The sequence below is a fragment of the Orbicella faveolata genome, unplaced genomic scaffold (assembly GCF_042242905.1).
Source record: "Orbicella faveolata isolate gen_17 unplaced genomic scaffold, um_ofav_v1 contig_1, whole genome shotgun sequence".
Taxonomy (NCBI): Eukaryota; Metazoa; Cnidaria; class Anthozoa; order Scleractinia; family Merulinidae; genus Orbicella; species Orbicella faveolata.
Window position 1 is genome coordinate 14,011,257 of NW_028301536.1, and position 27,799 is coordinate 14,039,055.

Genomic DNA, 27,799 nt, shown 5'->3' on the forward strand with positions numbered 1-27,799 from the left:
GAAACTTAACGCTCATAAAAACGTACAGACGCGTTCTAAAATCTTCAAACCTAACACACACAATGTCGATAGCACAGGCACAAATACCGCAAAAATCTGGCTTTCCTTGTACTTTACGGGCTGTATTAGGCTCGCATGGTATTGTGGTAAAACGTACAGCCGCCATCTTTTTTCCTACGGAGGATTGCCGTCCATTTCCTTTTTGGTCGAAAAGTGGTTAAATAGTCCTGTAAAAAAAAAAACCTTCCAGAAAGGACTGTCGAATTTCTGCGTTTTTGTTTTAATTCTTATTTTCTGTACCTCTCAGATCTTCAGAGTTAGTAACTCAGACACAACTCCTCCCCCCACCCAAGTTAAAAAGTGTGTGAGGAGGGTAGGTGGCTAAATGCGTGTCTGCTGGACTTTGGAACCGAACGCGAGTGATCTTCGTCCGAGCGAGCCTGGGGTCATGGGCAATACAGGTTTTTTAGACGGGTACTAGCGTAGCCAGTGCAGGCTTTTTCCGTACATGTGTTCACGAATTACCGGTGTTAGCTCGCGATCAAGTAGATTCACCACCATGTTCGCTTTACTCCTCTTTCAGCCTAACTCCCACTCCCTAGGACGTTTTTCATATCTCCCAAAGCCTTTGCAGAGTTTGAATCCAAGATACGCTCCCGTGATCAAAATACGCTCGCCCTCCAAAAAAATGGGTATAGATGGGTAACAGCAAGTTGCTGTTGCCCATTCCCTTGCTATGGAAACTGGGATTGGCTGGGTCTTAGTCAGCCTTCATCCGCCGAGACTATGCATTACCTTCCCTGATAGAGTTTGATACTGCTAAAAAATGTTTTCCAGATACAAGGGTTATGCATAACTTTTCTTTTAGATATTTAATTGTGCCAACGTTTTTATTGGGACTAAACGATGTTTTTAATCTGTAGACATAGTAGTCTCCCAGGGTCAATCTGGCTTGATTTCGAAATTGAGAAGACGATTTTCCCGGAAACGATTCGAATCTTTCTGAGAATATTAACTTGGTGTCTGTCTGCACTCCTGATACAGGGTGTCTTGATCTTATTGTTTTAAGAATAAACGTGGATGCAAATAGTTGACCCGCTGTCTTTTTTTTTCTGGTTTGAAAAGGTTAAAACCTCTGCTGGAGTTTCACACTCATTAAAACAAAAACAGGTTATTTTAGAAATATTAACTTACCACTTCCTGCACCCCACATTTCCGGAAATGACATTGCAGTTTCTGAGAAATTCAGCTTGTGATTTGATTGGTTCACCATGCATACTAAGTTGCAGGATCGTATTTTATACTTGCCCGAACATACTTACCTTCTCTTGCTCGGAAAGTGGAACCAGTTAATACGAAGATTATTTGCCCAGCATTGCGGTATACGATGATTGTGGAATAACTGGGCAATCGGCAAGTCCTTTGAGGTTATACGGACTACATTTCACCGGACGGTATCTGGCTCAGTTGACTTCGTCGCACATTTCAGGTAACCTAACTAGCTCATCAGTTATCACGAATCTCTGCATTATCCCTAATGACTGTATAAAAGGACCCTAGTCAGCCTCCGCCATTTTCGAAGCCATCGAAACCCAATAAAGCCTTTTTCAGTATATAAGAAAAGAAATTATTGATATTGCATGGTGAAGCGAAACCTAATTGCTCTACTGTGTAATAGTTGTGTTCCTGAAAGTATGTTTAATTATCTTTAGTATTTTCACAGTGAGTGATAGATTTCGTTCATTTCGGCATGCTCCGAATAAAATTTAATAGCCAAACTCCTGCGTGTAAACGAAGGTGTGGCTGACTAGGGCCCTTTAAAGGCACGATTTGTTTTTGACATAGTCAGCACTTAAGGGTAAGAGAACAAGCAAGCCAGAGAGACAGAGTAACTTAGATTAGAACAATGTTCTGAATTCACAAACCTAGTCGCAATTTGTGTGTGACGATTTGAACAACACCGCTAAATGAACGGTTGCGATGTCTCTGAATCGCGGCGAATAGAGTTTTTATACAATCTAAATTATGTTTTCTATACTGAAATGGGAGTTCAAAACGCTGAACGTTTTCTTAATTGACACTTCCGCCTGTACACAGAGTTCGATAAAATATTTATTCCTTCAATGCAAATGCAATGTAAATGTTTTTCTGCAGGTTGCAGGTGGAAAAACCGAATTTAAGTTCGAGCGAGTCTACTTCGGACTAGGGCCTCTTCAAATGAGCCCGGTCAACAGGACTGGCTCTCGCCTCACCGCTCTTTCCTTCGTGAAAATTTATGAAAAAAAATTTACTTACTGCTTCCTTCCCTCTAGCCCGGGTGACCAAGACGAAACTTTTTTGACAAAATACTGTAGCTTCGCTTACGCAACATAGCGGCCAAAATGGCGCAATTTTTGCCCTGTATGTGTTTCCACTTCAGAAGCATGCGAATTAGCTTTATGAGTAAAGTAACAAGAGTGAACAAAGCTACGATAGTCGCGAACGATACACAGGTATATGTTCCACCATTTTGGTTTTGTTTCTTGAACTTCATCCCGGTCAACAGGGCTGAAATGAACAGACAACAAATTTTGTCCCGGTTCCCGGGTTCATACGAAGAGGCCCTTAGTACTTCTGATAACCTGAAAAACACTCCGGTTAGGCTAAATTAGCTTATAGAATGTTTGCAGATAGCCTTTACATTGGCTTTTATTCCACCTCAACTCGAATAAACATGTCATTTCAACCTGCAGCCTGCAAATTAGAAAAAAGATCATTAGCGTTGGGCGGATGTTGAAAGGATTTCGGAATTGGCAAAAAGAATTGAATAATAAAGACTCTGAAAGAGATGTTTCTGAACTTCACAGAGTTCTTTACTTTGATCATGATTAGATTGGTTTTGCTTGATGTGAACGAATGTTGCTCGTGCGCGACTAAATGATATGGTTTCATTGTCATTAATATTTTTATTAAATTTATAACTGCAGTTCATTTTTAAATCTGTGTTTCTCAAGTTTAAAGATTACATTTCACAGAAATAGAGTTTTAGGCTTCACTGACAACCAATAGTTACAAATTCTCATCCTCAAAGTTTTTTTTTTGTTCCGGCCGCTCTATCCTGTTTCAGAGGTACCGTCAACTGATGGACAAATGGCGAGGCCAAGAGGTAGTAGAAGGGGAAGTGGAAAGGAATATGGAAGAGGCAGTGGAATAGAAGGTGGAAGGGATGCTGGAAGATGGGATGGAAAAGCTGGTACAAGAGGAGGAAGAATAGAAAATGGAACATTGGGTCTTGGTGGCGACGGAACTCCGAGAAACCAGTTTGAGGTTAAGTTAGGATTCACGGAACTTCAAGCCCTGGAGACCAAAACCCCGGACGCAATCACTCTCCATTTAACATCGAGTCGATGTTTCCAAGCCACGGAGTATTTATTCAAACAGCAGTCAAAAATGGAAGATCAGTGGATTGTCCTGATCGTGAGCATTGTTACGAAAGCCTGTGACTGCAGCTCTAAGGAGGATCTGTTAAAGCTACTAAACCTGCTACCAGGGTCGTCGTTTCTCAATTTGCAACTCAGACCATTCCTAAACAAGCTGTCTGTTAACAGCTTACTGCCTCCTTCTGATGTGGCAGTAGTTTTGAGAAATGTTGTTAAAATAATGAATGAATTGCTCCGAAGATTCCCGAGCTGTTATGCTGATCTTCCGGTATCCGACCTGTACTGTGGAGCAAGAATGCTGTCTGACAGAGGACAGTTAGCAGATGATGCCCTCGTGACGGAGGTGGATGAAATAATGAATTTGAGAATAAAAAAGGCCGAGGAGTTAAAGAGAAAGGAAGAAGAACGACAAAAAAGAAGGAAGCCTCGCAGAGATGGTAAGATGACAACGTTTATGAAGTATTCCTTTTTTAGATGTTTTTGTCTGTCAATAGAATAAATGAACTTTCACTTTTGCACTGATAAAACATATTTGGATTTTCTTTAGCTGGAGTGAACGATGATGTAAATCCACCGGAAAATTTTCGTAGGCTCTCTGTTGTTCCAACTCAGGAGGACATCTTGTCAGGAGGACGACCCTTCCTCAGAAGGAACAAAATTGATGGAAGCTACAATGACGTGGAACATTATTTGGACGTACAATTTCGACTCCTTCGTGAAGATTTCGTGCGACCCCTTCGTGAAGGGATCGCGCAGTTGATGGAGCGTTTAGGCTCTGCTAAAATAGATGCCCATCAGGACATTCGTCTGTACAATGACGTTCGGTTGTTGTATCCTGTATGTACGTCCAACGGTCTCCGTTACCGGATCAAGTTTGACAACTCTAAACTCAGGCATGTGCGCTGGGAGAACAGCAAACGACTCATCTTTGGCTCGTTGCTGTGTTCATCCAAGGACAATTTTGAGAGTGTTTTGTTTGCCACCGTGGCTAACCGGGAGCTTTGGAACATAAGACAAGTAAGTTACAACACAATATAGAATACATGTTTGTGAGAACACAATTAGCATTTTATTGGGTGCCTGTGTCCTCGGTAAGCAATGTTTCCGAAAGACAATTGTTTTTGGAACGTTTACCCTGTGAAATAAAAACCTCTAAGGATGTGATTATTTGGCGGTGAAGCTAAGTGAAAATGAGCTCGCCAATTGTCACAGCACATGTATAATTCAAAGGTGTCGTTTGCCACCATTAGAAAGACAGCATTTGATTTCTCTGTTTTTCGTGTACAACTTGTGAATATTGTAGGAGACCAGATTTACACTTCTATAAAGGCAATCATCAATTATGCGATGCCAGTGCAAAAGAAGGCTTTGAATATCGTGTACGTCGTTATCGGGAACGGCAAACACCCATAAACACAATGTTAAGTTCTTTACCCCTTCCTGCCTTTCCTGTCTAGACTTGCTGTTATGTACTTTTACCTTGGTGTTAAAAAGCGACAATTGCTTCTTTCTAGGGTATGGTGGACATTCAGTTCATCGGAACATATGATTTCGAGAAACTTGAAGAAAGTGACGTGTATCAGATGGTGGAGAGCACTGCCTTCTTTGAAGCTTATCGTCATGTGCTTGAGGGATTGAAGGAAAGTACTCCCGGAGAATTGCCTTTGCAGGTGACTAACGAAACATTTCTCACGTTTTATAAGTACATAGTTTTCCGTTAAAGATAGAGTCATTTGGTTTGTTATTTGCATGCAACCATGTGACGCATAAAGTCAAACGAGACTAACAATCTCTCCATCTAGTTACTTAGCGTGGCTCCATTTAAGGTTTGAAAAGCTGCTCCAGTTCTGTAGCTAACCATTGGAGACAGTGACTATTTTTTTTCAGACAGAACTTTTGTTTTCTTATTTGCTTTGTTGTCAGCCTCTACGGCTGCAGGGGATATGGACAACTGCAGCGCCAAGATAGCAACAGTACTAATATAAGACTTTGAATAAAGTAGTCTAGTTGTGGTAACGAAATCAGTTTCCTATATACCCTGACAGAAAATCCCCACGTTCACCTCTGAGCTCACCATCGTATTCTGTGCATCCCTCCAAAACTCCACTAAAACGTATCACGAATATTTTTCTTTGGTCCCGTTTTTTTAGTATGGTAATGTTACTTTATGTTGCAATGTGCTTCTCTTAAAACAGAATTACATCGTAAATTGCAAGAAAGAACTTGAACCACCCACCTATTTGAAGAACGGGCTTCAAGGACGAGTGACCTATGATCTCTCGCCCATTATGAAGACGATGAGGTGGGATACTAGTAGTACTGTGGGCAAAAATTGGAGGAAATGTCACATTTTCTCCGATTTGGGCCTGCTGTTGCGTCTACGGGCAAATGAAAACAGTAGGCTCATTTATTATCCATTCACTATGAACTTGGTTAATTCTTTATACACCTTCAATCGCAATTGATATGAATTTCGATGATGCGCCCGCGTTTTTAAAGTGGTAGACATTCTTCAGCACAAGTAGGGAAATAACTGATTCGATTTTTGCATGGTTTTAGCGAGATCTAGCGAGCTAAATGCTGCCAATAGTTTGATTCCTGGCCTAGAACTGGAAAACGAAAGTTAAGATTACTGGACTGACTGAGTACCTCGTTCTCCTGCGATGTATTTTATTCCTATTCCTTACGATGTAAGAGCCTGGAAAAGAATGAGATAATTTTGTTCGCGCCATGTGAGGTAAATGAGTGCCTTGCAGTAGCAAGGTTTTGGTAAGCATGCTTAAGCTAATGGATTGTCACGCGAGTTTTAAAGACCAGTTACAAGTGAGAGTCATTGTCAAAAGAAATGGTATTGAAATATTGCTTTTCTGCAACAGTTGCCGTAAATTTCAATCTTTGAGGAAAGATTTTGCACACCTGGACATTACAGTTAACTTGAAGGGCAAGTCTCGAAGAGGTGATCAAAGTTTTTTTTATTTGATTAATTATTCTATTAATAAGTAACAAATGACAGAAATTATGCACCAGTAGGATTAACATCTCTTTTTGACCATTGACACGATCATAAATTATCTTGCCATGATTTTGTATCAGGTAACGTCACCAGATAGTATAACATTAATGAACTGCATGTTCTCATTGACGCCGTTTACGTAGTGGTAATTGTGTGCTTTTATAGCGCCGTACCCTGATTTTAGTTTTGACTGAAGTAAACACGACCGATGCTTCTGTTTTGAAACATTTTCCCCAGTCTTACTGAATACCTCTTCCTTTTTATTTTGTCTTGAGCACCTACTGCTGTTCCACTCCTAAACCTGGCCTGTTGGCCGTCCGCGGAAGATCTCGGTCTTGATGACTCTCAGTTCAGGGCGCTACAAATGGCGCTGACTAAAGAATTCGCAGTCATCCAAGGACCGCCAGGAACTGGAAAGACATACATTGGGTTGAAGGTGGATTAGAATGGGCCATTTGCGAGTTCCTTTTTGCCTCTGTGTCAAAACAAGTCTTTGTGTGAAACCATTCATATGAAAATGAGTTCCGCCTACAGGTTCATTTTCATGCTAGTCAAACTCATTTTCATATGAAAGGTTTTGCGCGAGGAGTCGTTTTGAAACAGAGGCGCAAGGTTACTCGGAAATGGCCTGTTGATAATAGTTCAGTTTGATGTTAAACATAAGGAATATCTATTCGTTTTTCTCCTATAAGAGGGAAATTAATCGCAACAGTAATTCATTGCGGTACATGAAACAAAAACCGTAACTGTAACTGTAACCAGACCATAACGGAAGACAGAATCTCAGACTTTAAACTCATGAAACATGGGTCAGTAAAAACAATACAATTAACAGTTTCTTCAACAGAAATTGACAAGGTAATAAAATAGATATTGTTTCACCCTCGACTTGTTCTGTGAGAGTGATGATATTGATAAAACAATAGAAGAGCCTACATCTGGGGGTCTTGCAGTCGGAATGGGTCAAGGACGTTCGCGCTAATTGTTTCTGCGCATCCTTACTGCGCACGCAAATTCACACGCCACGTCATTCAGCGGGCGCGCGCTCTAAGTAATAAAATGAACAATGATAGGGCAGATGGCCATTGCTATAGCTTTGACTGGATTTAAAGATCTTGGACGTTCGGTGACCCCTATTTTTCTTTTGATGGATCATTTTCTCTACCAATTTTCTACGTTTAGCAAAAAAATGAAGAAAATCTATCGATTAGAAGTTTGAGATTTTTGCAAAATGCATCATCGAATTCCGTTCTTTTTAGCTCCTCGTTTACCTGTGCGGCGGTTTCAACTGCCTTTTAGGGTAAAGTTTTGTGAAAACATTGGCAACATTTGGAATTATTAACGCAACGGAATCACTTATACAAAATATTACTAGTATAGATTCGTCTTTGATATTTTAAGCTAAAACCCCTGGAGACCATGCTGATTTACGCGCGCCAATTTTTAAAAACCAGACTAGTTTTCCACACGCTTTATCTCTGAAACGAAGTCCGTGACCCCTAATTTTTCTGATACAAGTAATTCATTATCTGTCCGCAGTAGAAGTTTGAAGAAAATCTATCGAGAAAAACATTTTCGCGCGAACGTCCTTAAACCAGGGGACTTGTAACTGTAATTGTACATTATAAGGATTTCTATGGACCTTTACCGCTACTGAAGATTCCTATTTGAGGTCGTTTGAAATGTATGATTTTTTTAAAAGGCCTTCATAGCGTTGCTCATGATCATACGAGCAAAAACCTGAAGGACGAACTTTTTTCTTGCAGATTGCCAATGTACTGCTACATAACAAGGAGAAATGGGACACTGATAGAGACCCTGGTGATAGAGCTAAGCATCGCCCAATCCTGGTTGTCTGTTACACAAACCACGCGCTCGATCAGTTTCTGGAAGGAATCCATCAGTTTCATCCTAAGGGGGTTGTCCGAGTTGGGGGAAGGAGTCAGAGCGAGACTATGAAGGCCTGCAGTCTGTCGCAACTGAAGCACGAAATGCACGAGGTGAGGGTGCACATTCAAAACAGTCTAGGTAAGTCCCCTACCCCCGCCGGAGGGGAGCGGAAATCTCATAAAAAAGTACAGGGGTACTCGTCGGATATTTTTAAAAGAACCCTTAAGTAAGAGGTACCAAGATTCTGTTTTGCGGGCGTGGCTTGAAATTTTTTTCCACCCCTATGAGGTACCAATTCTAAAGCAACACATGAGCTGACACTGACATTTTCTCGGTTTAATACCCCAAAATTAAGGTATCGTGATAGCTCCTGGAACCTTGGAACCTTTGAACAATTTTTTCGGTATCCACTTTTTTTTTATGTTCCGAGAGACACTGTGGATACTTTCCATGTCTATCAACACGGAAGCCTATTTGTGTGCTGAATTTATTTGACCGTTTTCCAAACTTTGCTTCCTTCACGTTAGTTTCATTAAACATTTGAGGCGTTTTTTGTGAGGGTTACTGACTATTTCCTTCACTCACCTTGAACCCTGCTTCACTGCTGCTTGATGCTGATTTCTACCTTGCGTGATAAAGTTGTGGAACTAAGTATGGTAACACAACGGCTGATAGAGAGAAGTCGGAAACACCTGACTGTTAAAAAACCGCGAGCCAAAGTTGTTTCGGTTTCTGATCGAACTAGACGCCCTAAGAGCGTTCACTCGGGCTCCGAACCACAATCTCAAATCGTACACTTCGAAGTTCTGTTTAAGACGATTCTTGATTTTTTCAACATCTGAGTTGTTCTTCTCAGTATCATAGTTTGTTTTTAAGTCAGTAGTCATAGCTTTTTGTCAGTGTTTTTCCTAGATTGAACTCATACATGGCCATGCATACATGGCTCATTTGTTATCGAACGAACATGATCTTTGCTTATTTGGCAGGATTTTAAGCAATATAATTGGTGTACTGACCTGTTCTGACAACGATCGACAGTACAAGTCGTGATTCTTTGCAAACTGTCTTCTCAAAACGCAGCATTCTGTATATAACGTTCATGTTCACGAAGAGTGAGAACACGATAAAGCAAGCTGACAGCTTGCTTTAAGTTGCTACTAATTAAGAAATAGTAAACATGTATCGTGTTTCTATCGAGTTCTAGAACCACTAGTGGAAGCCAAAATGTTTAGGAGAACGAGATATGTTGTGGGATCACGAGCCGACGGGTGAGTGTTTCCACAGTTTTTTCGAGTCCTCCCAAACTTCCACGAGTGTTTCTATAGCTCGATAGAAACGGAGAGAACGTTTTCTATTTTTTTTCGAAAATTCCGCAACGGAAAGAAGAAAAGAATTTGTTTACTTTAAATATCAAAATTTAAGCTCTCTTTGCTCCCGCCATCATTACGTCGACCAACAGCTCGTGCTAGTTCTGTGTTTCTATCGAGTTACAGAAGCACGATGTTAAACCAATCAGCATGCGCATTTTCTTTGAGCAATTTTCAAATGGCTGATGGTGTACGATAGCTCAGTATGAATAATTCAGCTAAATTTCTGAAGAGACAAGGATGGGGAAAAGGTTTGAAGTTCGTTAATGAAATATTCAATGATAGCGGTGCGACTGTGTCCTGTTACATGAAACTTTTGAACTTTCTCTCTGCTTGATAGCGCGGGCAAGTTCCCCGTCACATCAGAACGGCGTTTTATGAAGCTCATGTGCTAATGGACAACACTATGGAAAAGTTACATGCTGAAACGCAAGCTTTACAGAAATGCCATGAAAACGTTCTTCATGAAGATGAGATGCGTTATCGCGCCCAGAGCATGACGGCCGCTCATTACGAGTCTTTGAGGCAGCCTTTTGGTGAAATAGCAGGGCATAAATGGAGTGCTATGTTGCAGTGGCTACAGCTGTTTGTGAATTCAGCCAATCTGGGAGGTAATGAGCTCAATTATGGGAAGAAAAAAGGCTAAATATATCAGAAAACTAATACAAAAAAAAAATATATTTTTTTATCTGGCTGCCGTTTCGGCGAGAAATAAAAATATTCGCTTTTTTATCGGTAGCAGAGGAGATATTGGATTATGTGTGCACCTGTGAGTCGCTTTAAGTCTCTATTACGTTTAACGTATTGTTTTTGTCACTTTTTTTAATGCATATCTGAGTTGCCGAAAATCCTCACATTCTGTTCAACATCAGAAAGGGGTTTCAGTTTTCTTATACCGTACACAGGGACATTTGTTTCGAGCAAGCTTCGGGAACGTAACTGAGAAATTTAACCCCTGTTTTTGAAATTTATACAATCTTTAAATATCTTCTACTCAAGGTTTTTCCTATGGCATGTACTGGATTGCAAAAGATTTCACGCCAGATAAATCTGAATAATATTCCTCAGTGTAGCCTAAGGGAAATAGCCTTTTGGCCTATTACCATCGACTATTACAATCCGTCTATATTACTTTATTCACTAAAATAACACAGATCCATAACAAAAACACAATGCTTGCTACAAAACAGTCTTATTTTCTTTCAGAAGTAAGAACAAATTACAGACTATTCAATATAAGATTTCAAGGTCCATTGGTACGGAATTCCATCGATTAATATTTGAAACCATCTTTTTTGTCTTTGTTTGTTTGAAAAGAAAATGAAACACCACTTTATTAAAGATTAATAGATATCTGTACATCGCTCTTCCTGGTTAAAAATACCGTTTAGCAATGTAAGTGTGTGTGTGTCTGTATTTTTTATATTTGTTTGTTTTGTGTCCCTCAAGTCACCTAGACGTGTAAAAATAACTTTTCTTTTAATTGGCTGTCTGTCATTTTCAATTCTTAGGAGTGAATGCCTATAAAAATGGACCTAAATCGCCTATCAATGGCACAAGTCGAAAAATTGATTTCGCTTGTATTTTGTCCATAGATAGGTCCTAGTAAGAATAGAAACGGACCATAGTTAGTTTCTGCTAATACAGCTTTCTTTGGTAGAAATACGCCAAAAACGATTTCGACCCGACTGGGCTCAAAATCTACTTCCGGTTTTGCTGAATTTTCCGAATATTTGATTGCTTCGCGCTCCGCAGAACAACTACTTGAGAATCTTTCAATGGATTTTATATTCAGTTCAGGTCTTCGTGGTATGACTGAGCGAAAAATAAAATAAATCAAAGTTAGTTTTGAGCCCGAAAAGAGATAAAACTGACACGCAAAATTTTACTGTATGTCGCGAGAGAATTATTGCATAAAAACATCGCCATATTTTTCTATGGGCTGTAACTTTAAATACCATAAAAACACTTTCTACGGGTTAAATATACACCCACCTGTTAGGATATCAAAAAATATCTCTGGGCAAATGGTTTCAAGTCGCCCGCCATGGCCTGTGTTTCTCATAGATTTTGCCCAAAATCCGCCGTTGGAATGTAAGCAATTGCGTGACGCGGATAGCCACTCTCGAGTAAAATATTCGTTTCCAGCAATCCGATGAAAGCAATTTTTGAAACGTTGTGTGGATAAAATAATGGAAAATGTTTTTTTGTTTTGTTTTGTTTTTTTGTTTAAGTTAGTATAAATATATGTGTTTTTTCATTTGCATTGCAACACCCACGACATCCATGATAAAGAACGTTACTACAGTACTCCGGGAAATGATTTTAACACTTGTTTATTCTATTGATTTCATTGATAACTTACAATACGGTGGCAGTTTTAGAGATACACGTAACCAATCCTCTATGGTTTAGTATGGCAATTGAATCATTGACTGACAAATAAAGTCAAGTAGAAATACCATAATTTCTATAAACTACTAACTGCGTGACGGCATTTCAGCTCTTCTAGCTGTGTAGAAAATTTGTACCTACACAATATGCTCAAACTCAGCTAGAAAACCCGGAATTTCTTGAATTGAATTAGCCGAGGAAGAAATTGCGTTTAAGTTTCAATCATACTGGGAGAAAAATCCATCTTTTCTACTTTGGTTGTTTGATCAATTAACTGAAATTTGCAGATCATAACACTGGTAGACAAATAAACATTACAGTGGTCGATCTAGGACTAGGTTTACAGTAAAGGAGTTCCCGGATTCATCAATTTTAGAGTATTCGGATTAGTAGGGGTTTACAGTGAAAGGATATTCGGATTCTTAACCGTTTATACGCGACGATAACTCCGGGAACATTCATGATGGAATGGTCAACAAGCAGTTTGTTGCCTCGACAACGAGAAACAAAATGCCTCCGAAAATAAGGCTAGGGGTAGGTTGAGACAGTCTGAAGTTTTCTCTCAACTCGCTGACCACGGTACAGTTGTCCATCATGTCAGGTCCCTCCAGGTATATATTTAGGGTTTAGGGTCGAAAACCGTCGAGGTTTTCGATCGTGCCATCGTCGTCATCTTCGCAGTAAAGTATAAATTGGGTTTCTGAGGAGTATGGCATTACCCATTATAAAAGTGATTACCTACACCTGAAACAGCACGAGGCAATCACCCAGCGACCGCCATCAAATGGCCGTCAATGTGCCTACGACTCGACTACGACTGGATTGTGTAATCCGCCATTTGTGTAATCGTTCCACCGCAAACTCAAAAGATCACAGGCGGAAAAATATCCGGTTTCGAGAGAAAATCGTTCACACGACAAAACTCTCCGAATTCAAAAGTTTTCGGATTCAAAGTTCCCACTTTAAATTCCGGATTCAAAATCTCCGGAGACACGACCAAACCGGGGAGTTTTTATTTCGGATTCGTCCACTTTTGTGTAAACAGCAAAATCAATCCGGCACTAAAACGTTCCGGATTTATCACGAATCCGGAACAATTTCCTCTAGTGTAAACCTACAATCCTGGCCATAAGTTGTTGGGACACCTCCCCTTTTTGCGCGCTAAAACCAACGATTTCAACTATGTCCTTAACGTTTTAGAACAAAAGATGAATAGAAGCAAGTACAATTGACCCCCCCCCCCCCCTCTCCCCTAGCAATGTTGCATGAAAATGAAGCTATTCTGAAGACTAGATCGGATGTGGGAAAAAAGGAAAAAGGGACAATAGAAAGTGGTTAGACAGTTGTGTTGGAACCAAACGCGATGGCTGAAAAATCGCTGTTATTGGAATAAGACGTGAATATCTATCTTATCGTCTCTTTAGTTCGAGAATACTGTTCTAGGAGGCGAACAATTCTTGAAACGTGGCTATGCTGAAGCTATTGTCAAGGATTTTTTTTCTTCAAGATTTTTATCAACATTGACGGGGGGGGGGGGGGGTAGGCGGGCTTGCGAGGTTTTGGTCTTAAGAGAGGCTGCCTGTGAAGTCATCTGCCGTAACTGTCCCAACACTTTTGACCAGGATTGTAGTCTTAAATGAACAGCGAACATCCATCTTGTTTTGTTCGCGGAAGTCGGTCACAGAGGAGCGAATTTCAATGAAATATATATATAATTTGATTAAGCAATTAGCCAAAAATAGGCTGGCCGGCAAAACAGTTTAGGGTTTAGCCTAACGCTAACCTTAAGTTTTAAGACTGAAGAAAAAAAGAAAAAAAAGCATTGAGCATTTCAGTTGTTTGAAACAGAAACATTCGCGCACAATGAACTATGTATAGTACGTGGGTAACCAGGAAAGCAATCCGTCCAGCACAGTAATTCTTCAAATTAACAGCTTACCGAGACACTCGCACTGTCGATGCCTCTTATTTATGACTTTTAGGATTTGTTTACTTTACTTTTTCCGACTTTTTAGCAGGAGAAAAAGCACTAAACGTGCTGGTACAAATAAAAAGGTTTAACCGAAAATCGATCCGTCGAAATCAACAAATACAAATTTAATCATTGTAGCGTTCCTTCAGATCACGTAAGGCTACAAACCAACAATATCAACTTGTCATTACGCTTAACAAATGAACTTAGGACGATTTTCTTTCTAGAACTCGTTCTTGTAATTAAAATGATCAAAGAAAGAACGACAGCTTAAAACGACATAGCATTAACACCTGAGCTCCGAGTAAATTGGTTTTAATTGGCGTTTTTAATTAACGAAATTTCCAAAGCGATGACTTTCAAAATATCAAAGCTAAAAGTGGTCCATTATGTTTTTCTTTTTTTACCCAAATGTTCTAAGATAGCCATCTGCGGTTTGTTGGAAACGAATTATGTATTCAGGGTTATCGCCAGCGTCACGCAATTGTTTACATTCTCACGGCGGTACAGGGAAAAATTTATGAGAAGCACAGGCCAAGGCGGGCGACTTAAAACCATTTGCCCAGAGATATTTTTTGATTTTCAAACAGGTGGGTGTAAAGTTAACCCGTATAAAGTGTTTTTATGGCATTTAAAGTTATAGCCCATAGAAAAATATGGCGATATTTTAGTGCTATAATTCGTTTGAAACACATCGTAATATTTTGCGTTTGTGTTCGATCTCGTTTCGGGGTCAAACGAAACCTCGATTTATTTTATTTTTCACTCAGTCATACCATGACGACCTGAGCTGAATGTAAAGACCATTGAAAGATTCTCAAGTAGCTGTTCTGCGGAGCGCGAAGCAATCAAATATTCGGAAAATTCAGCAAAACCGGAAGTAGCTTTTGAGCCCAATCGGAAAAAAATCGTTTTTCGCAAATTTCTCCCCAAAAAAGCTGCATTAGCAGAAACTAACTATGGTCCGTTTGTTTACTAGCTAGGGCCAATCTATGGGCAAAAAATGAGCAAAATCGATTTTTCGACTTGTGCCGTTGTTTGGTCCATAGTTATGGGCACTGGCTCTTAGGTTATTTACGGTAGCCAACACCCGTATCATTTTTAGTTTTACTCTATAACACTGAAATAGCCCATTCCCGATTTGCCATCAGCCTCTCTATCAAAGCAAGGCCTGGTGCACAACCATTCATATATGAAAATGAGTTTAATTTGCATGTGAATGAAATCTCATTTTCGTATGAAAGGATGGGCACCAAGACTCGCCTTGAGAAAGTGGCTAAAGGTAATTCGGAAATGGCCTAATTCTAACCCTGGGGTGGAATATAGCAAAAACGAAATTCATTCATTGTTTTCCTTATCTATCAAGAAGGGTCTTCAATGTTAGCGGAAGCGGAAGTAGAAGAAGCAGAGCCACTAGAAGCAGAAAATGAAGAGGACGATGACGATAACGATGAGAACCCGGATGTGCTGTACGAAGCGAATGTTATGAAGGATCAGAGAATGCTGGACGATGATGATGTTAAAGTGCTCGGTTCGAAGTCAAAAGGAAAAACCAATACACAGCTAAAGGTTTTGAATCCGTTTGTTTGTATTGGGGAAGGTGACAACCAATGGCAAATACAAAGGGCTCATCGACTAAAAAGAAAATTAAAGAGGACCATGATTCACGAACTGAGGAAAAAGGACGTCATGCCAAATGACAGAGCGAAAATGGTAAGAAAGGTTAAAGGAGCTCAGTCACGGTTTGCGCATATTGAAAAGTTTAGCCTCAAGTTTTCAAATTCATCGTTTGTAATCCGTGTTAATCTTCTCCATCCTTAGCCATCCTTGTTCCTTTATGGTTTATCATTATGTCTTTGGTGTTTTTCTATCTTATTAAACTGTTATTTTCAGGTTTCCTACCATTTTAAGGTAATTTTGTATGTGGCCAAAGTAACTCAAAATACCGTGACTGAGCTCCTTTAAGATTATGGAAGGGAAAGGAAATGGCTATGACGTTTACTAGCCTATCGGTGCTTGTTTGGTAGTCTACCTCAGTGCTGGAAAAAATTTTTCTTCTTTAACAGGACATATGTCCTTTCAAATCTTCATTTTGGTCGGACATCTTATCAATTTGACCAGACGTTAATTTGCAGAATTGATTTGCATAAGTACTTGACATAATAAAATTTATTAGCATACTGTAAAGACTTTCAGTACAAATCGTTCAAAACTGCATTTAAATTTGATTTATTTATCATTTATGAGGATTAGATGACTTTATCTACAAGATAACTGCACCAATCTCTCCTGGTTATCTCCTGATTATATGCTCTTCAAGCAAAACTAGTTTTCTAATGAATGCTACCATTAAAGGGACACAGTCAGCTTTGGGACCGCGCTGACCTGGACACTTGTTTTCTCACTTTGAAAAAAGTTCACCTCAACCTGAAATCAAAGTACATCTAGAAATCCACTTCAATCTTCGTAGTGTTTTGCTTGATTTTCAATTGTTTACTGAAAAACCTGTTTTTGAGTGTGCTTTTGCTCATCCTATGATATTACTTTTATCATATTTGGTTAAAAACAGTATGGATCACGTCTCGGTGATATGCAAATTAGCTAAGCAATGGTATCTAATGTGCATGTGCTCCAGCTGACTGTCCATTTAAAGCAGGAACCCATCACTAGGAGTGTGCAACTTCCCCAATTATTCCCGTCCCGGCCTTTTCACAGACCCATCTATTTTTAGTTTGAATTTACCGCGAATTCAGACCCCCGCAGGAACCTTAGTGACCAATCACAAGCCGGTGGACTTTATAATGTCCACCTGAGGCCGCCAGTTTTCTCCTTACCGATTCGCGCTCATATAGACCAGAACTGACCTTTTTCGTGCGAGAAGAAGCCTTAAAATGGACCGGTCTGTAAAAATACCGTGACATAGGCTTATTATGGGAGTTGCAGGCTCTTAGTGATGGGCTCCTGACCAAAGTTGACTTTAGGGTACATACATGAAGGGCTAACAGCATATCGCAATGGACGTAATGCATAATAGGGCGATTTCTGAAGAGTATTTTATTTTGTAAGTACAGGCAAGATGAACACTTCTGCTTTATGATATGGCAGGAGCCGAGGATATGGCTCAAACTGTCAGAGTCAAGGGCCCAAAATTTAAAAAAATTCTTGAGTAGCCATTTGGCGACTAAGTAATAAAAATTAAGTGGGAATTTTATTCAGAAAAGAACTCCATGCATAAAATCTGTAAAGAAAAATTTCCAAGACTTTTTTGGCCGCTAATTTTCTATACGTAGCTAATGTAATGTCTATGAAAGATTCATGCATTCCAAGAGACACAATGGGTAGGCATACATGACGTACTCAATCCTCAAGGGTTTGCAATGCATTATAGGGCGATTTCAAACACGATCAGCCATTTGCAAGTTTTCCGATGTGGAGGAATCCTTCACAGCAAAGCAAAAGGATAGATTGCTTTCTTTTCTTATATTGAATGTTATAGAAGCAAAGATCTTTGACTACGTATTTCTGGAAGGACGTAATGTCTGAGAAAATAACCGTTATTGATCGTCAACACAGACAAACGTAGTCGCCATTATGGTAGCCTGTGAACGCAGACGTATTTTCGGCTGTCGACTAAACCAGAATTTTTGGTCGCTAAAGATGAAAGTTTAGCCGTATTGGCGACGGTACCGGTCGCAATTTCGAGCCTTTTAACAAAGTATCTAACTATATTTTACGGAAGGACAATAACGTGGTGTTGGTGAAATGTTCGGACATCATGTCCGATCATAATGTGAAATTGGCCGGACATATTTAAAATTTGGTCGGACAATGTCCGTTGACCGACTGTTATTTCCATCCCTGTACCTGCACTGAAAGATTTAAGATAACTTATTTTACTCTACTTTTATCGCATTCAATACAGGTGACAAATGTTTGGAATTTGAACCTTAAAGACCGTTGGAGTTTGTACAGACGATGGGCGATGGACGTGCGTCAGCGTTACCGCCGCGCGATCTCGTACCTCCACCGTGAATTTGAATGGGGTGTCGAGCGTCTAAAGAAAGCAAAGGCCATGCAAGACTTGGAGACACTCGAGCTTGCTGATGTCATTGGCATGACTACTACAGGTGAGCGTGGCCTAGTGAGTGCAGTGATTTTGGAGGCGTCAAGGTTCTTTTAATTAATATACAGCTCCAACTTTACCATGCTTTGTATACAGTTATGTCCTCGACCGACACATTGAAATTGATTCCTGTGGTTTGTCATGTTTTATAATGCACGGCAGTTTTCGTCTTTGGTCACTTAACTTATCTTTATATGTGACAAAGGTTACATAATACTTGAGGGAAAGGACACACACTGTAATAAATAATTATAAACCAAAAAAAAGGAGAGGAAAAATTGTGAATAAAGTTGTACATTAAAGTAAAAGTGTTAAATTCACATGTTTGAGGTGTTTGTACCTATTATTATTATTATTATTAACCTTTTCTGCAAGGTGCAGGAATTTGTCCTAACTTCGTTTCTTCGTTATTTACATGAAATCATTCTATCCTAATTTAACGTTTGCCAGGTATTGCCTGTATTCGTATCGTGCTCGCGCGTTCATTGAAATGTTCATTGGAATTATTCTCTTAAATTTAGGTGCAGCTAAGTATCGCAAGATTTTGCAGAGTTTGCGACCGCGAATAACTATTGTTGAAGAAGCCGCTGAAGTACTGGAGTCGCACATTGTTACATCATTAACTCCCGGATGTCAGCACTTGATTCTGATTGGTGATCATCAGCAACTCCGTCCCAATCCCACAGTCTACGACCTAGCCAAACACTACAACCTGGACGTGTCGCTATTCGAAAGAATGGTGAAGAATGGGATGCCATTTACAAGACTACGTTTGCAGCATCGCATGCGACCTGAAATCTCCAAAATGCTGGAGCACATTTATTTTGATCCAAAGTTGGAAAATCATGAATCGGTGATGAATTTTGACAACATTAAGGGCGTGGCTCATAACGCATTCTTTGTCGACCACGAGGAAAGTGAGGTGGGTACCCATAAGCCATCGTCATGTTAATAAAATGACTGCTTCGTTGGCTCACGCAAAAGTATGAGCAATCCTTCACTAGCTGGGGAAGTAAGTCAACTTTCCAATATTTCAACCAAGAATGATTTTTGCTCCGTCCCTCTCTTGATGTCTTCTAATTAGAAAATAGGGTCAAGTTCTTTGCACACGACATCTTGCTGCCATCTGGCTCTCATGTTTCTTAAAATTCTACGGCCCATAAGCCAGGTTTACTCTTGTGAAACGAGCAGTCGTATAAGCACAGGAAATCCCAAGCGTACACCGAGGTGAACTAAGACTAAGTAAAAGCGTTTCATGCCTATACCTATGGTCATGGTTCTTATTGAGCCAAACCGACCTGAAGTGATCGGGAATGCCCGAAACCCACATCATTTCCTCCCAGCCCTTCACTGCCTTTAGCATCTAATAGTAGCGACTGGGAAAGAGTCTGCTGCCACTTTTAACTTGATATGGTACCTTCGAGGTTGCAGTCCTATTTACTAGCACCAAGAATCGTTCCTTATTCTTGGTGCTAGATCGTGGCCGCTGGGGACGAAAATGTACACAGTTGAATTGCACTCCACGTAAACCCTTGTTGTTGCTCTGTGTTTGCGCTAATCGTAAGTTTGAACGTCTCTATGCTTATGGCCATGCTTATCTCTGAATTAGTTTTAAGTAATTTTTGTACCGATATTTCGTGGGCTTCGTCAAATCTCGTCGGTTTTCACTGAGAAAAGTGATCTGGCTTAAGTCCGGATGCCCTTTTCCTTGTTCTTTCCTCTTTCATTTCTCGCCTAGTTGTTGTGACACACATTTGTACTGTTCTGCATTACAGGATTTTACAGTGGAAGGAATGAGCAGGTCAAATAAGCATGAAGCCAAATTCATAGCAGCCCTTTGTCGCTACCTCATCCTTCAGGGTTATGAAAGAGAGCGAATCACAATCTTAACAGCTTACGTTGGCCAGTTAACACAGCTCCAAAAAGAACTTGTGCCTAAAGATTTTTTCAGCGGAGTTCGAGTCTGCGCAGTGGACAATTTCCAAGGCGAAGAAAATGACATCATTCTTCTGTCACTTGTTCGAAGCAATGAAAAAGGCAAAATCGGTTTCCTGCAGATAGAAAACCGGGTTTGCGTAGCGTTGTCACGCGCTAAGAAAGGGTTTTTCTGTATCGGTAACATCAGTCTTTTGGAAGCAAAGAGTACATTGTGGAGCAAAATAATCAAGGATATGCGAGAGCGTGGGAATGTGGGAAAAGCATTGATGCTGATGTGCCAAAACCACCCGAAAAACGTGATCCACGCCTCATGTGCTGAAGACTTTGAAAAGGCACCCGATGGAGGCTGCACCATACCATGTGCCGCACGACTTGAGTGTGGTCACGTGTGTGAAATGATGTGTCATCCAGTGGACCCAGAGCACCTAGAATACGAGTGCCATAAGCCCTGCACTGAGACTTTGTGCGCGCTGAATCATAAGTGCCCTGATCTATGCTACTTAGAATGCGGGCCTTGTATGGAGCCTTTAGAAAAGACCCTTCCACGTTGTGGCCATCTTCAAGTGGTTCCTTGCTACATGTGCGATGACCTTTCTGAAGTAAAATGCCAAACAGCCTGTTCAAAGATCTGGCCGTGTGGACATAAAAACGAGACAAAATGCCACGTGGATCCACTGCACAGTCCATGCACGACTCCTTGTGATATGCCCTTAAAGTGTGAACACCCTTGTGTTGGTAAGTCCGTCGAAAACATTCAATAAAATTTGTGTACAATCACAATTTAATTGAAGAGTATTTTAGTTTTTAACTACCTGTGTATCTTATTTTTCATTTGTACTAGGTGACTGCGGTAGCTGTCTGCGTGGTCTAGTCCATGCGTCATGCAATGCACAGTGTAATCGCACGCTACTTTGTGGTCACAACTGTAGTGAACCATGCAGCAAAACCTGCCCTCCATGCAAAGAAAGCTGTAGCAACTACTGCAAGCACATCAAGTGCACGAAGAAATGTGGTGAACCGTGTGATCCTTGTAACGAGAAATGCATCTGGCGTTGCCAACATCATAAATGCACAAAATTGTGTGGGCAGCTTTGCGACCGTCCTCGATGCAATTTGCCGTGTACAAAGCTACTTCCCTGCGGGCATCCCTGTATTGGTCTTTGTGGGGAAATATGCCCGAAGAAGTGCCGAGAGTGTCACAAAGACGAGGTGACGGAGATATTTTTCGGAACGGAAGATAAGCCTCGTGCTAGATTCGTGGAGCTGGCAGACTGCGGTCACGTGTTTGAGGTTGAAATGATGGATCAGTGGATGGACCAGGCGCAAACAATGCCTGATGGGAAGTCTGTTGATGTTCAAGTGATCCTGAAGCGCTGTCCAAAGTGTAAAATTCCGATCCGTTCGAGTTTAAGGTACGGCAACGTTGTCAAGAAGATCCTCAGAGATTTCGAAGAGATAAAACAAAAACTTTCACACGACAAACGTCGGTGTGACCAAAAGGTAGAGAGGCTTAAATCGAAGGTGGAGAAGATTGACGAGACTGACCGATTTCCCAACGACCAAGACAAAATCAAAAGGATGCTGGATCGTGAGAATCTCACGGATGAACAAATCAACTTGATTGACAACCAAATCAGGTTTTTGGCTTTTCTTCAGACACTAAAAGCTAATATAGGCTCTTTTAAAGCTGATAAACGTTCCCGGGAAACGAAGAAAGACCTAGAGAATAAAATTGGACAGCTCCGGGACCGTGTGATGGGGTCTCAGGTTCAATTCAGCTACCAAGAACGAGAAGAACTAAAAGAAGAAATGTTCAGAACAAAGCTTCTAATCGACCTCAGAATGCTTAAGATGCAGCTTGACATCCGGGGTATTCAGTTGGGAGACACTGACACTGTGGTGGTTGATTATATTGGAGAAGTATTGGATTCAGAGAAGAAAATCGGTAAGAGTACAGAAAAAAGGGGTATAAATGTGTGATAGGAAATAAAGATTTGGGAACTGATACACGGTCAAAGTAACGGCTGAAAGGGACAGAGACGATGATCTAAGAGAACACATTCCCCACACATGGGCCACTTCTTATGGTAATCTTTTTCAATCTTAATTTAGCGCGTAGTCATACTGCGAGGCTATTTTAGGAAAGATACCTGATTGGTCGATCTGAATGACGTAATAAGATGAAAAGTTTGGTTTTAATAGTCAATCGAATATGCAAAAAATCTGCGTCGGGATTTTCGGAGCGCAATTCGTAAGGGAAGGGCGAGAACAATTTTAACTGTCCGGCGCTTTAAAAGAACTTTCCAAAGAGATACAGAGAAATGACAATTATTTTCGCAGTAAACTTACGATAAGGATTTCCTGCCCAAATGCTTTCTAAAGAGACCTCAAATATTTTAGCTGTTTTAGATGTTTTTCGCCTCAATCCGTTCGAATTCAGTACTTTCAGAGAAATGTCTTTAGAGTGGTTTCACACAAGTATTGCTGCTTCGCTTCGGAGAAGAACGTATAAGATAATTTTGTTGCCCAGCGCTTTGAAAATGCTTTCCGACATTCCACAATGCAAACAGTGCGGTAGTTCAAAGCAAACTGATTTTTTTTTCTCTTAGACCCGTTAGATTTTCATTTTCGGATTTAGATGAACGCGGCGCGATGACCGTTGGGCATGGGCTGCGCAATCATGGGACCGAGACTAACAACTTTGACAGGGTGACGCGAAGCTGAAAATAGTTTCAAAAAGATAATCATGGGGCACGGGGATGTGTTCTTTTGGATCATGGTCTCTTGGAGGGACTTGGAGAAGACGAAATCAAGGAAATTAAGCGCAAAGAAACCATTCACGGCTGATCTCGATTCGCCCTCGTTCTTTAAGTTAGCCTTTTCAGCTTGCGGGATTTCGCAGACGAGCTATCACTTTTCGTCCTACTCCCTACCGGCCGAGGAGCCTTTTCAACGGCTGAAGAACCTGAGACTCGCATAAAACCCACCACACAGATTACATGATCCTAAATTGGACTCACTTTTGTGTGAAATACTGTCAGGCAGCTGCAGGTAAAACGGCCTGGTTTGTTTTAGGAAGAGATTGGATAGCAGTTTATGGGCTGGATTTAGTTAATTAAGCTTGCTTTCACAACTCTGAGGGTGCGTTCCTTTGGGGTGATCTGGACCAGGATTAGTGATCCAAGATCTGTCTGGATCACGGTGCATCAAAGGAAACGATGAATCCATGACCAGAGTGGATTCATCGGTTCCTCTGATGCATCGTGATCCAGAAAGATCTTGGATCACTGATCCTGATCCAGATCACCCCAAAGGAACGCACCCTAAGTAAAGCTGATGAAGTGAGAAACAACCTCCTGCATTCAGTTTTTAACTTCCACCATAAATGGCGACTTTGCGATGGCAACCTCACGGAGGATCTTTTGGGGTATTTCCAGGCAGGTTGTGTCGTTTCCTTCGTTTCCGTCTCTCCTCCCACAGGGTTTAAATCTGTTTTTTTAATTTTTTTCGTAGTTTGGATAACTTCGTTTCTAGAGATATACGTACTTTTTCTATTTCGATAACCTGAAAAATGAAACTTTTGAGATTGGCTAGCTTACGATTCACCGTGGAAGAACTGCAAATGTCACTTGGCTTTAATTTATTTGACTACCGGCCAGCTATCTAAAAAGAGATATATACTAACTATAGTATTTTGCAACATCTCAGACAAAAAACGCCGAGAGCGATACAGGGCTCGTATTGAACGGATCAGACTTCAACAAAAAGGGGTTCACCAGGGGGCTGCAAGAGAAGAGAAAGATCTCATTGTGAAGGGAAGGGGAATGACACAGGGACACTGGTTCAAATGTCCAAACGGTGAGTGTCCATGTCAAAGTTCTCCTTACATATTATAGTCGAACCTCTCCACAACGGCCACCTTGGAACAGAGAAAAGTGTTCGTTGTAGAGAGGTGGCCGTTAAGGGGAGGTAGGGGTGTAACATGACACCTGCTTTTTTTTTTCGCGGGTGCAGTTTTTTTTCCCAAAAATTTCTTAATTTAGCATATATAAATCATAAATGTATCAATAAAACAGAAACAGAGACCAACAACGCGTGGTACGGATCGAGTTTGGTGACCTTTTGCAATAAAAAACAAATGGGTTTTGAATACACTTTTCGTCAGTCGTTGATTAACTGGCCTTTTTCGAGAGGTTATTTTGGCAGTTGGTACATTTTTGTGGCCGTTGCCGTTGTGGAAAGGTTAAAATAATAGTGAATGTATAGACCAAAAAAAGTGGCCGTTGTAGAGAGATGGCCGTTAGCTGACTAAAGGTTCCACTGTATTTCAGTATCAGTTTGCTCAATGGAAGAATTTGGCCTCAATCAACATGTTTTTCCCGAGGTCATCTGGTCATTCGCCATTCTCTTTGTACTTCCCTCGCGTTCTTACTGTATAATTCCTGCTGGCTTTTATATATAATTCAACACTGCACCCGGGAAGTAGTATCAGTCATCACATCTATCAATTTTTTTATGTCCTGCTTGCTTTTTATTTCCTATCTCTAGGGTCACATCTTCTGCATCACAGAATGTGGTGAAACGATCAGAGAAACCAAATGCCGAAAATGTCTCCGCAAAACAGTCGATGACCGTAATAACTGGTCACGAATAACCACACCGCGTGTCTGGAGAAAGAAATGATCAAAGCTCAATTAGGAGACCGCGACAGCCTCGTTAACAGTGATCTGTCCCATGTAATGTCGATTAGAGAAGTTGTTATTGTGCGTGCTCATGTACCAGTACTCTCCAGGCTTCTTGATACGGAAACACGACGGTTTGCAGGAAGCTGGGGCGTTTTTCAACTGATTCTGAAGATTTAACGTAGCAGCGTCAAAATCAACTGAATCAACCACTTCAAAAGGCAAGCTGTAAGACGCTGCTGGCTTGAGAGAGCTGCATCCTTCCTTTACCCAACAAACGTTTGTGCGATCCGTTCCTGAAATTAAAGCGAAGTTAATTTCGTCTCATTGGGAGATTATTTGTTGTTTATTGAAAGTTTATGTTTGATTGAAACCTCCCGAGATGAAATTGTCCCACCATCAAAGCTCAGTGTTCAACGAACACATTCAATGAAATATCGAATTGGACAAATAGGAGCCAGTTGCTGAAAGGTTGATGTTAGAAACACTAAACAGTAGACCATTACTTGATAAGACTATATTTTTTAGCTGGATATTATTTGAACTATTCAGTTTAGTGTGTAGCTCACCGAGATGGTGTTACTGAGCAAGTAAACTCAGATACATGTTAGACGTCTACATGGCGGTAATTACATTCCTCGATTTTTTTTATGAAGGTTCGATAAATCAACTACATTATTCCAGCAAAAGTCTAAGGAGGGTGAAGGAAATAAGCAGATACATTTGCGCATTACTTTTAAAATTTTTTACTTTAGTTTCTCTTTTTTTGATCTTGTAATCGCCCGCGCGGTGTCAAAACAAGGCTCTCAATTTCGTTCCGCGTGTTAATTATCTTTTGACAATTGCTTCCATGGTTCACTTTGAATCTTCAGATACACCTTGGCTGAGACCTTTATGAAAGTATAAAGTTATGATTTTTTGATACGTTTGTTCTTTGAAATCAGTGTTGTTTATTATGTTCGTGTAGTCCACGTAGATGTACTTTGGCTTGCAGGGTTTGTTTTTCCAGATTAACACTTAGTTCTTTACAGTTCAGAAACCCAAACAAAGCTGACATTTAGGTTTTTAACTAGGTACATGCGTATATGGGTTTAAGCCCAGTGGGAAGTTGAAGAAGAATAATACAGAAACACAGTAACGCATGGATTGCGGACTCGCGAGTGGCAAGTAGATCATTATGAGATGGAGATGCGGGGGGTTTGGGCAATTTTCTGGGGCATTAATTTTTTTTCTGACCTTTAAATTGTGCACGATTTTCTTTTGGTGGGCAATAACTTGTGCCAATTTTTTTTTTAAGATCAGAAAACGGGACCTGGATAGTAGAAGCACCTGCTCGAGTTCTCCTTGCACGATTATATTTTTCAGCAGTTTTTGTAGTACTGGAATTTTTTTGGTAATTGCCCAGACCCCCCCTCCCCCCGTCCGTTATCAATAGCCTGACATTACATCTTCATAGGTTGAGTAATAACTGTTTGAAAAAAAAATAACCACTTTAAATACACTTACTAGATCTGAAATAATTACTTAAAAACCGTCGACAGTTTGGATTTGAAAGAACCTAAGAAACTAGAGGTAGCTATCTCCTTGGGAAGGCAGTTCCAGTCGGCGATAGTATTTGAAACATTAATACTTAAAAGTGTCCTCAACGTATCGGTTTTTTGAACTGAAGTTGGTGGCTACTTCTTGTGAAGTCATCGGGGTGATTTACACCTGCTCGAATATTTCCAAACAGTCGAGCAGACAAAGCAAAGAAACCTGCTTTTTTCAGAAAGCTCTTTCCTAAAAATCAGTTTCGTATAGCTTTGTTCTCACCAGACCAAAAAAAGCACACCACATCATCTGTTGTAACTGTAATGCGTTCAGGAGTGAAGCGATATTTCATGGCTGGATAAGCCTGCACAATGTTTCCTCTCTTTTCCATTCCTCCGATGTAATATATGTTGGAATGCTGGAATTTTGGAGGCAGACCACTTTCATGTTCGGCCGACCTGCGCGGTGTTCAAAGCGAGCTGTAGATCGGTTTTACCATCAACTGCTTTGGTTTTAGGGTCATTCTGGACTCTGCAAAGAAAAAGAGGTCAAATCGTTACCAGACTAATTCAAACGGTGAAAACCAAAAGGGCGTGGTCATCAAATATTTTCGCAAAACGCAGGATGTCAATTGAAAATTTGGGAATGTCACTCTATATTACATATTATTATATGGCTGTGTCTCACAAGGACTGGGAACTACCGAATTCACGAATTTGATTGGCTGAAATCGATATTGACCGCGGTCTAGATTTTCCCATCTAGACCGGCATCTAGACCGGCTTCATTTTGCGTTGAAAAAGTAGCAAACTAAAATACAAAAATGTTCACCGTTTTCTTTTATTTTCTTCTCAATCATTTATGGAAGTGCCAAATAGCCTGATGACAGAAAAAAAGTAAAGAGGACGAGCAAATTTCGGCAGGTTTAAGTTAAGTTCATCTCCGTTTGCAAGTAAAATGTCAGCAAACCAGTTAAATTAAACGAATTAAAGTTTTCTTTTTTGCCATAAAATAAACATCTTATTAACCGAGCTAAGTCGGTCTGTATGGGAGAATCTTGACCTCGGTCGTGTGTACAGACCTCACTGCGTTCGGTCTGTACTCACGACCTCGGTCAAAATTCTCCCATACAGACCTTCTGCTCGGTTAATAAGAGCTAAATATTAATTGTCGAATGTAGGCGGGAGTCCTACTGAGTATTAATAAATCTTCATATCAGTCTTCGTTTTAAATCAAACCATATGCTCACTGTTGCCTTAATAAACATGTTACCAAAATTAATTTTCCGCAATCTTTTACCTTTCGGTATCGTAGAGAAGGACACAAAGGCCTCGTGCTGTCATGCCGCTAAGAAATAACCAAGCCCGTCTTTTGGTGACATTTAGGTCGGGGTGGTTGACTCAAATAGTTAGAATAGTTTATTGCCAAAATAACTTTAACGCGTATACGTGCAAAGTATAAGTAAGCTCCT

The 27,799-nt window shown here is 40.5% G+C and overlaps 1 protein-coding gene and 1 long non-coding RNA gene across 4 annotated transcripts; one reads left to right on the top strand and one right to left on the bottom strand.

Annotated features, from left to right (window-relative positions):
• Positions 1-140: 140 nt before the first annotated feature.
• Positions 141-25,722, top strand: LOC110061274 (NFX1-type zinc finger-containing protein 1-like). Of its 3 annotated transcripts, none has more exons than XM_089290681.1 (16): positions 141-1,489; positions 3,107-3,856; positions 3,967-4,436; positions 4,934-5,089; positions 5,615-5,721; positions 6,296-6,375; positions 6,708-6,868; positions 8,199-8,432; positions 10,030-10,300; positions 15,422-15,768; positions 17,978-18,182; positions 18,700-19,100; positions 19,954-20,851; positions 20,958-22,061; positions 23,825-23,973; positions 24,665-25,722. In XM_089290681.1, the coding sequence occupies exons 2-16, from the start codon at positions 3,130-3,132 to the stop codon at positions 24,797-24,799; spliced, it is 5,445 nt and encodes a 1,814-aa protein (XP_089146807.1). In that variant the 5' UTR covers positions 141-1,489; positions 3,107-3,129; the 3' UTR covers positions 24,800-25,722. The 3 variants fall into 3 exon arrangements, with proteins under 3 accessions (XP_089146807.1, XP_089146815.1, XP_089146812.1); XM_089290689.1 differs by having other exon boundaries at positions 15,425-15,768; XM_089290686.1 differs by lacking the exon at positions 141-1,489 and having other exon boundaries at positions 3,027-3,856.
• LOC149118178 (uncharacterized) lies at positions 23,718-27,799 on the bottom strand. Its single transcript, XR_016207624.1, has 2 exons — positions 27,628-27,799; positions 23,718-26,859 (listed from the first exon to the last, which is right to left on the bottom strand). It is a non-coding gene; the product is annotated as an uncharacterized LOC149118178 (long non-coding RNA).

Coding starts and splice junctions, on each gene's coding strand:
- LOC110061274 (XM_089290681.1), top strand. CDS start 3,130: ATGGCGAGGCCAAGAGGTAGTAGAAGGGGAAGTGGAAAGGAATATGGA. Junction 10,301..15,421: donor GAATTCAGCCAATCTGGGAG/GTAATGAGCTCA, acceptor TTATCTATCAAG/AAGGGTCTTCAATGTTAGCG. Junction 20,852..20,957: donor GTGTGAACACCCTTGTGTTG/GTAAGTCCGTCG, acceptor CATTTGTACTAG/GTGACTGCGGTAGCTGTCTG.